The 10523-nt window shown below is 37.4% G+C and overlaps 1 protein-coding gene across 1 annotated transcript in view; it reads right to left on the bottom strand.

The window, feature by feature from the left end:
• SLC24A3 (solute carrier family 24 member 3) overlaps window positions 1-10523 on the bottom strand; it is a 762616-nt gene that overhangs the window by 220793 nt on the left and 531300 nt on the right. The window contains exon 4 of the mRNA XM_044660739.1: window positions 45-119. Within this exon, the coding sequence (XP_044516674.1) occupies window positions 45-119 (75 nt within the window). The remainder of the gene's footprint in view (window positions 1-44; window positions 120-10523) is intronic.

Here is a 10523-nt window from a genome sequence, read left to right as displayed (position 1 = left end):
AGAGAGAGAGAGAGAGAGAGAGAGAGAGAGAGATACACACTTACTTCACAAATCTTTTCCAAGGAGGGAACAAAGAAGTCATCACACACGATGGCCAAAGCATAGAACATGTACATGGCCTGAAAGAGAAGAGAAAATATTCAGGGGCCAGGGCCATCAAAAAATAGTAACAGCTTCCATTTAATCAGTGCTTGAGTTTGCAGAATGATGTATGTATATTATCTTCTTTCATCCTCAAAATAGCCAGTGAAGTAGGTGCAATTATTATATCCATTTTACAGATTAATCAATCAATTAACAAACATTCATTAAACACCTATTACATGCCAGGAACTGTTCTGGGTTCTGAGGATTCAAATGTTGTTTGTCCTTTGTTTTTAAAGAACTTCAATGATATCATGAAAGAGGTGTTTTGATTTGTGTACGATTTGGATTTGAGTGGTGCACAGTTACACAAAGAAGTCAGCCTGACTCTCTGTTCCAGTCATTGAAGCAAGATGAAAGTCATGACTTTTATTATTGGTCTAGGATACATTGGGTGACCTTGGTATCTTCCATTTCTAACCAAGCTTTAAGGGCTCCACAGAGCCTGCTTCAGCCTCTTTCATGGCTGCTGGAAAAACTTGTTCTCATTGGCCCATTTTGCCAGGGCAAATCTTCATATGCCCGAGATGAGAGACATTCTCCATCATTGATGGGGTTGGGTTAGTCCATCTTTAAGATGGTTTTACCTAACTGTGACCACTGCACATAATATAGTTTCTTGGAGCCACAGGTGAAAGTATTCCAAGACAAGGGACAAAATAGTTGCTACTCTCATAGAACTTAAATTCTAATGAAGGAGATAACAATATGTCCAGGTACATATAAACACATGCAGAATAAATATAGAAATAATAAAACACAAAATAAATATAGAAAAATAGAAATATAATACAAAAAATATAAGATAGTTAGGGAGGGCATTAACGGTTGAGGTGGGATCAGGAAATGCTTCATAGTTCTTTAGTTCTGTCTTAAAAAAAAGTTATTTCTATGAAGCAGAGACAAGGAAAGAGTACAGATCAGGAAACTGAGGACTAGAGAATTTAAATGACTTGCCTAGAATTACACCAGGAGTGGGAATGGGAGGAAGGATTCTTACCAAGATCTTTTTAGCTTTAAGTCCTACAATCTATACATGACAAGTAGGCTACCTAAAGACAACAGTGGAAAAAAAGGGCCCAGGTTTTCAACTTTGGGGAAGACTTTTGGGCAAAAATAATGTTTTTGTTAAAGTAAGTATAATTAAAGCCACTGCAAACAATACAGATTGGTTCAAGAACACATTTGGTTATTGTTAGGTAACAATTTCTCTTAAGGCTCATGAATAACTCCCTTTGACTCTAGACAGTAGTAAAGTAATAATGATGGGATTCCAAAATGAATTTTTGCTTTTAAGATTATAGGAAGTGAGATTTCCCCTATGAAATTCAAACGTGGCAGCTACCACTGATGACTCTTAAAGGTTTCAAGGGACAGGGAAAAAAATCCCACAAAAGTAAATAATTATCTTACCTGTTCCTCTATTATATATAATGCTTGATTTCAAAAAAGTTTGAGGGAGCATAAACAATGATCCTCATGCTTGAAAGTTTGAGGAGGGAACATATTATAACTTATGTGCTTGTCTACAAATTAGTTGGGGCATTGAGGTGGCACAGTGGATAGAACTCTGAGCCTGATAATCAAGAGGGCCTGAGTTCAAATCTGACCCAGACACTTATGAGCTGTGTGGTCCTAGGCAAGTCACTTTACCCTGTTTAGCTCAGTTTCCTCATCTATAAAATGAGATAGAGAAGGAATCAGCAAACCACTCTAGTATCTGTGCAGAAAGGGGTCATGAAGGGTTAGATATGTCTGAAAAGACTAAACAACAAATTAGTTAAATGAATCACAGGTAAGTTAAAAGTACTATGCCTGGGGACAGCTAGGTGGCTCAGTGAGAACCAGACCTATAGACAGGAAGTCCTGGGTTCAAATTTGACCTGAGACACATCCTGAGCAAATCAATTAAACCCCCATTGCCTAGCCCTTACTACTCCTTTGCCTCAGAACCAATACACAGTATTTACTCTAAGACAGAAGGTAAGGGATTTTTTTTAAAAGCGCTGAATTTGAAGGATTCAAATCTTGGCTCTTTTACTTAAAAAGTAATATACCTATCTATAATTGCCCAGAGAGGGATACAAGAATACTTATATACCTGTCGTAAACTGCATTCTAATTACCCTCCCATGTGTAAAAGAAAGAAGTACACTGAAATGTGACTCCATTACAGCGAGCAAATAACTTCCCTTTTTGGACTTTGTTTAATGAACTGCCCTGTCCAGTCACCAGAGTTCACCACTTTGTAGTCATCTTTATCTTTTCCATCTCTTTCCTCTAATCAATTGCCAAATTCTGTCACTTCTACTTTCCCAACATCTCTTACCACCTTCTCCTTCTTTCTACTCATTGAGCCTCAAAGCTAGATCAGAACCGTATCTACCTCCTCCCAGAACTACTGCACTAATTTTTAATTGGTCTCCTTACTTCCAGTGTCATGCCATTATTCATATGGCTACCAGATGAATATTCCTAAAACACACTTCTAGTCTTGTCACTGCCCTGCTCAGTAGCTCCCTATTGCCTCTAGGCTAAAATGCAAAATCTTGAGCCTGGCATTAGAATTCTGTACAGTGTGGCTTCCAGCTATCTTTTAGGTTACTCTGTTTCATAAACTGTGTTTCATCCAGCCTAGCCTGGCCCAGTAGTTGTCACCTATCTCGTGCCTTTTATAGGATCTCTCTCTCTCCTCTTTCCTCCCCAATCCCCAGGTCTGTAAGGCACTTCTTTTCTTTTGTCTCTTAGAGTCTTTAGCATTCTTCCCAGCATAGCTCTGTAACTACCTCCTACTTGAGACATTTCCCAGTGACCCCAGTTATGAATATTCTATCCCTCCAGAAGCTTTTTTGGTAAGGATATTGCTTTTTACTTACTTAATAGCATATATCTTAAATACTGTTAATAGAATGTATGTTCCCTGAGGGTAGGTATTCCTTTTTTTGTTTTGTTTGTTTGTTTGTTTTGGTCTTTGAATTTTTTGCACAAGCACATAAGCACATTTAAGGAAAACAGAAAGGGCTTCACAAATGTTTGTTGGAATGAGTTAAATTGAACTGGAAATTAGAGACTATATTGGAATTAGATTGACAATGGGTATTTATGCTTATTTTTTGGAAACCAAGTTGCTATAGGTCTGAAGCATGCTTAGGACTCTTTTTTTCTTCTTTCACTCTAATCTTCAGGCTTAGAATGTGAGTGCTTCTTTACTGATTCCTTGGTGATATGAATCAGCTCTTCTTATGATCTGTACTCCATGACTATGGAGTTGAGCAAATTCGATGATACTAACATTTCATATTTCTATAATGCTTTTAGATTTGCAAAATTGCTTTATATATCTTCTTTTATTCCATCTTCAATAATAACCTTGTTAGGTGAGCACTATCATTATCATCGCCATGTTACAAATGAGGAAATGGAGGCTTAAGGCTAAGTGACTTGCCCAAGGTCACATAGCTAGGAAGCATCTGAAACCAGATTTAAAGCCAGGTTTTCTAGATTTCAACTCCAGGACACTCTATACTAGGCTATGCTGCCTTTTTGTTTCTCTCTAGGCTTGTCCCTAAAAAGAGCACAGAAAGGGTTTTTATTTTTTTAGGATTTTAAAGGTTTTTATTTCTAAAAGTAATAAGGAGACCTATGAAGGCATTAAATGATACACATTTCATGAATATATAAATATATATGTATAGGTGTATACACACACACATATATATGCATATATATGCACAAATCTTTAACAATTAATTTTGGTTCTTCATGCAAATGCTATGGAACTAGGCCTTATTCTTTCTTAGTTCCTTCTCTCTGGGCCTGACTGAATCCCTCTTTCTCAATCTTGTCCTCTGAGTCACTTGGCCAAATCCTGTTTGGGCTTGATACTAGATTTAAGCTCAAGTCTTCAGGCTGAGGTAGATTTGATTTTTAACAAGGATTCTTGATGTCTCAGTGTTTCTAGAATGTTTTTCTCTAACCAAGATACAGGTGTGGAAGCCTCAGGCTTCTCGCCAGTCTGTCATCACTTAAAGAGTGTTCCCTTGGGTTTTAGGCCTAAAGGTACCTTGCGGTTACCCTTGTTTTCAATGGTTACTGGCCTATTGAAATCCTGTCCATGCCCCCAGCTCCAACCATGAGTAAGAAAGATTCTTCCTTGTCTGGACTCCAATTATTCTCACCTTCAGATCTCAAGTCCCTGGTGTTTGGAAACTTCTTTTTCTCCTTCTTCCTCCTTGTTTCTATCATTCTCTTCCCCTCTCCTCCTTCCCTTCCTTTCTTCCTTCTCTTTCTCTGCATCAATCCTTTGCCCTGATTGATTTACTGGAAGCCAATTTGATGGCTGACACTTACAAATAGTTCTGTCCCTCGTGAAGCTGGATTTAGTTGCTGCCTAGATCAGCATCTGACCCTTTACTTTATGGAGTCCATATGGTCTAGAAACACAAAGCCCAAGCTATCTTGTCCCTTTTCTTGAGCTTGGCATTCTCTGTGGCTCCTTGAATGGAGTCTTCCAATCAACCAGCAATCTTTTATGAAGCACCTAATGTGTTCACTATTCCAAGTATTTAGAATGCAAAAACAAAAATGAAAGAGTTCCTGCATTCAAGAAATTTGCCTTCCCTTGGGGGAGACAATATGTATATATGAGATATATAGTAAATATAATTAGGTATAATTATATATTTATATCATATACATATATGCACATATAGTAGAATTTATATATGCATAAAATTATTAATGAGAGAGGGCATAAGCAGCCCAGAAATGAATCAGGAATAGTTTCAGGTATTGCAATTGAGCAGAATTTATAACGAAATGGGACTGTTTTCCAAACTGCTTTAAAACTCCAACCCTCTGAGTTCCTACCATGCTATTAAAAAGTCTTCATCCTGGATGCGTAATCCTCCTTTATACTACTTCTCAAATTGGAAGTACCATCTGCCCCTGAAACCTCTCCCTCTGAATGTTTGGTTCCTCTAAGAACGTCCATGTTAAGGAGCAAGCTTAGACCACATTTCCATTTCAAGGATTCTAAGAGCATTGTTAGAAAGGAGATGATAGAATCTGATCACCTCCATTCACTTCTCCATCTGTTTTCATTCACTTGTCCTCAGATACCTTTTATACCCCTGCAGGCCAATGGTTTTCCAGAATCCAGTTTTACAATAGGAAAATACCTTAACCATATGGCAAATTAAACAGTGACAATGATTATTCTTGATATTAAGGGTGAGGCTGTGATAACAATAGATTGTAAAGGTGATAACTGCTGTTATTGGTTTTAAAAAATATTCTTCTGATATTCCAAGAATTTCTAAAAATAGTAATTATTAAATACAAAATATTAGGTTTTGATGATAATTCTTATTAATTGAATATAGATTTATATGATTGTTATTGGTAAGTAACATAAGCCTTGTCTCTTCTGACACCCAGGATGATTTTTAAACCTACTACAATGTCCCATTTCCTGATTACATGTGAAGGCATGTGCCCTTGCCCCTTGAAATAAGAGTGCCTCTTCCCTTGACTCAGACAAGTTGTTATTTTGTGCCACTTTCAATGTATTTGTTTTGAGCACTTAATATGTGTAAGACCCTGAAGGAGAGAGAAAGTCAAGTCAATAAGCATTTATTAAGTACTTATTATGTGCCAACCACACTGTTAGGGTCTATGAATACAAGTAAGCAGAAAGAAAGACAATCACTGCACTCAAGGAAGTTTACATTCTGATGGTGAAAATAACACAGAAAGGGGAGATGAAAAGGGACAGGTAGAGAGATTAGGGTACTCAGTTCAGAGTGGTAGAGGAAGTCCTGTAGCAATTCAGTGATGCCTAAAAAAGAATGAAGACACAAGTGGCTTGGACTTGCTCTTTAAAAAAAGTTCTGGGAGGAACCAGCAAATCAGAGGGAGAGGTACTTCCAATATGAGAAGTAGTCTAGTAGGGGATTAAGCTTCCTAAATAAGGAATTTTTAATCACATGGTAGCCAAAGTCCTGTGGAAAGTTAGAAATGCAACCTGGAGAGGAAAGATTTGCTCACAGACTTATTCAAGCCTTAGAGTTAGCAGGGAGATGGAGAAAATGTCATTATGAACAAGAGCTCTCCACTTGATGATGTGATTTAGATCTGGAAGGGACCTTGGGAATTACCCATTCCAATGACCCATTCTCTTCTCCATTTTGCAGATAAAAAAACTGAAACCCAGAAAATCCATTCCCCCATGGTAACATAAAGAATAAGATCTCTGTCATCATGTAACAGTATTTTCTAAGAGGGCAGCCAAGTACTTGGTCCAAGAAACTATAAAAATAAGGTAGAATGTTAAAGTGAAATAAGATAGGTATAAGAAATCCTATGTGCTCAGACTAGTTTCTGTTTATGGATCCTAGAAGGCTTCATGAACCAAGCTTTGAAAGATAGGTAGAAAAACAGACAGGTAAACCTATGGAGGAAGTTCATTTTAGGGTAAGAGAACAGTGTAAACAAAGGAACAGCAAAGTATATCTGAAGTTGTAAGCAGTGAGAGACACTTAAATTGTGTTATAGTTATTTCTGTTCACTTTCACTACTAGATGTTTTCCACCATGAGAGAAGAGACCATGAATTCATCCTTACAGCTTCCTTATTAGCAGTAAGAACACCACTCTCCTTGGGTTCCCTAGGCTTGGAAGATCAATGTCATACTTAAATGCTCTCTTACACTCACCCACATCTCTTCTGTTGCTAAATCTAGTTTTTACCTTCAAGAGAGTCTTTGATGTAATTTATCTCTCCATTCACACACCCTCACCCCTTTGCTGGCTCTCATCACCTTTCTTCTTTCCTCCCCATCCCCTCTTCTCCTTTCCATTGTAATAGACTTCTAATTGAACTCCATGCCTCAAGTAGCTTCCTGCTCAAATCAATCCTCCTCATAGCTGCCAAAGTGATTTTCTTTCAATTCAGGTCTGACCATATCATCTCCCTACTCAACAAACTCTAGCTCTCTCCACCACCTCTTTGGCTTTTACACCACAACTTGGCCCCTTCCTACCTTTCTAGTCTTCTTACATCTTACTTCCGTTTATTGTATAATTATGATCCCACAGCATTCATAAGCCTTCTTACTGTTCCTCACACATGACAATCTATCTCCTGAATCTTTGTTTTGACACCTAGTTATCTCCTGTACCTGTTATGTTCTTTCTCCTTCTCTCCAACTCTTAGCTTCATTAGCTTCCTTCAAATCTCAGCTCAAATTCTCCCTTCTTCTGGAAGCCTTTCCCATTTCCCAATCCCCTTTCTACCAATTACCTTCCATTTTCAATATTTTCAAATATTGAATATATATTTTTAAATATATGCATTTATATACCTATTGGGATGTTTTATAAGCTATTGGAATCCGGGCTCCTTGAGGGCAGAAACTGTGTTTTTGACTTTCTAAGCCTCTGAGCTTAGTATGGTATTTGCTTAATAAATGCTTATTGACATTGATACCCCTAATTTGGCACTTAACACTTTTGCTTATTTTTAGTTTTTTTTTAAGTATCAACATCTTATCTCTACAAATAGACTGCCTGTTCTAAGTTATACCTTATGTTTCTGGCTATCTTTTACTTGCCTGCTACATAGTAAACATTGAAGGAACAGCTGTTGATTTGTAGATTCATTTATATGGAAATACAGAAAGAGTCTTTGGCTTCAATGCTCTGAGATGGCCCTTGTAGAATCTCCTTCCACTATAGAGGTCTCTACCCAGTGAGGACATGGAGTTTAAGAAGGTTGTCTGAAGTTCAGAGATTAAATGACTTGTTCATGATCACAGGGTTTGTAAATGTCAAAAGTGGAAGTTTAACAGAAAGAGCGATGAATTTGGAGTGAGGAGAAACGTGGGTTCCAACACCACCTTTGAGGTTTATTTGCTGTTGGGTGAGAAAAGGATAGTCACTTAACTTCTCCAGGTGTCAGTATCCTCATCTGTAAAACAGAGATGATACTTGTAATATTTACTAAGCAGGGTTGTGGCGAGGATCCCCAAAGAGTTATAAAACTGTTTACATTTTGACCCAGCAATGTCACTTTAGGTTTATTTCCTAAGGTGATCAGGGAAGAAGGAAAATAATCAATAAGTCCTAAAATATTTATAGCAGCCTCTCTATGGTGGCAAAGAGCTGGAAACTGAGGGGATGTCTATCAGTTGGGGAGTGGCTAAACAAGTAGTTGCATATAATTGTGATGGAATACTACTTCGCCATAAGAAATGCTGAACAGGTTAATTGAAAAAGAAACCATGGAAAGATCTACATGAAGTCATGAAGAGTGGAATGAGTAGAACCAAAAGAACATTGTATACAACAGAAATACTCTTTGAAGAATAGCTTGTGTATGTCCACCTCCAGAGAAAGAAATGATAAACAGAAACAAGCAAGACATAATTTTATATGTACATATATCTTTTTGCTAAATGATGTCTTCTCTAATGGGGAGAGGGAAAGGAGCAAGGAAGGAAGTTACTTGGGTATTTTAATGTAACAAATAAATGAATAAATTTAAATGAAAAATGAGAATGCATGTGGACCAGCTTTCAAATCACAAAACATATATTCATGCTAGCTCCTCTTTTTGCTGTTATTGTTATGACTGATTTTAAGTCCACTTTCCTATTTACTCTTCCACAGTGCCTTAGAGCTATCTTCTCATAGACAGAAATCTTGATTTTATTTTTTAAAGCTATTTTTGAAAAGGCTATCGTTGAATATGGTGGAAATATACCTCATTACTCTACAACATGACATTTCGGAATGTATTTTCTCAAATTGTCATTGATTCAACTGTCATTTTCCCACAGTGCTCAGTTAATTCAATGGTATGTTATCTTTATTACTGCTATATATTTTTGAAGAGCATATGCATTTGGCTATGGGGCTATGCAAATTTACATTTGTAGCACTGGCCAAACTCCAAGTTATCTGGTCATGATCAGTATCCAAATCTCAATGAGACATTTAGCCAGGGAACATTCTCTGTAAATCAGCTCTTGGAAAGCATTCTCCCAATATTGTGTATTGATCTCATTCCTGTCAAGCAGATAAATCTGAAAAATCAAATACCCTGGTTTAGGTTGTAAAAAAAAGAAATCAATATGTTGGGATCTCAAGACTACCCAAGTTAATTGTTGTCACCATTAGTCAAGGACTTTTTCATTGTATTTGAGAGAGCTGGCTTAGGGCAAGAAGAGACTCAGTGGTTCCCAAACTTTTTTGGCCTACCGCCCCCTTTCCAGAAAAAAAATATTACTTAACTCCCTGGAAATTAATTTTTAAAAAAATTTTAATAGTAATTAATAGGAAAGATAAATGCACCTGTGGCCATCACTGCCTTCCTGGATTGCTGCAGCACCCACCAGGGGGCGGTAGCACCCACTTTGGGAATCACTGCTCTAGACCTATACAATGGAAATAGAGCCCAAATGAGACCCAACCACACTATGCCACATGGGGATAAGCATTAGGTTATAAGCAAACACTACATAGCTTTTATGGCTTATTTATTGGCCCACAACCTCTTCTATCATACCCATTTTTATTTAGCAAAATGTTTATGGTTCTGCCTGAATTAATTATGAAAATCCTCATTCTAGTAGAAACCTTTCAATTTGATGACTCATGTTTTTGAGGGGAAGAAATAAATAAATAAATATTTGCCATTACTTTCCCTTTCTCCTCAGAAAATAACGGTGCAAGTATACCAACAAGCCTGCCTGAGACAGCTGTCCTGAGCAGCAATGGCTGAATATAAACTGCAGGAATGCTTCAAACAATATGATATTTTTAGTTTGGTCTGACTAGTCCGATGCTGCCAAAGGGGTGTATAATGTACAAAACACATTCTAAAATCCCAGCCATACCCTGGTCTCCTCTTTGATGCCCCCCTCCAAAATTCTTGCAGGCCCTTTAATATTCTGTATTCTTACCAAGAACCTCTTTAATATATTGCCTTCTTCAAATTCAAAGTGGAGAGATATTGCTCTAAAGTTCGAAGTCATTCACATTTTTGGGGCCACCTGTCATAGCATTTGAGAGCATTATTTATTATTTTCTATTTTACGAGGTGCAAACAAAATATAAGACAGGTCTGAACTTTCAAAAATGCTTAAGCAAGCCCAGTGCCCTGAGGCAACACATAGGTGAAGTGAGGCAGACTAGATTCTGGGCCTCTGGATGTCAGGTCACAGCATTCAGAGCAAACAAAGGACTGACATGTGGAGAAAGCAATGCTTACTTACTATGTATTTTAGGAAGAAAGAAAGGGTATCTTCTCTCTCTCTCTTTTTTTTCAAACATTTATTAATATTCATTTTTAACATGGTTACATGATTCATGCTCCTA

The sequence above is a fragment of the Gracilinanus agilis genome, chromosome 2 (genome assembly GCF_016433145.1).
Source record: "Gracilinanus agilis isolate LMUSP501 chromosome 2, AgileGrace, whole genome shotgun sequence".
Taxonomy (NCBI): Eukaryota; Metazoa; Chordata; class Mammalia; order Didelphimorphia; family Didelphidae; genus Gracilinanus; species Gracilinanus agilis.
This window is presented reverse-complemented; position numbering and strand designations above follow the sequence as displayed.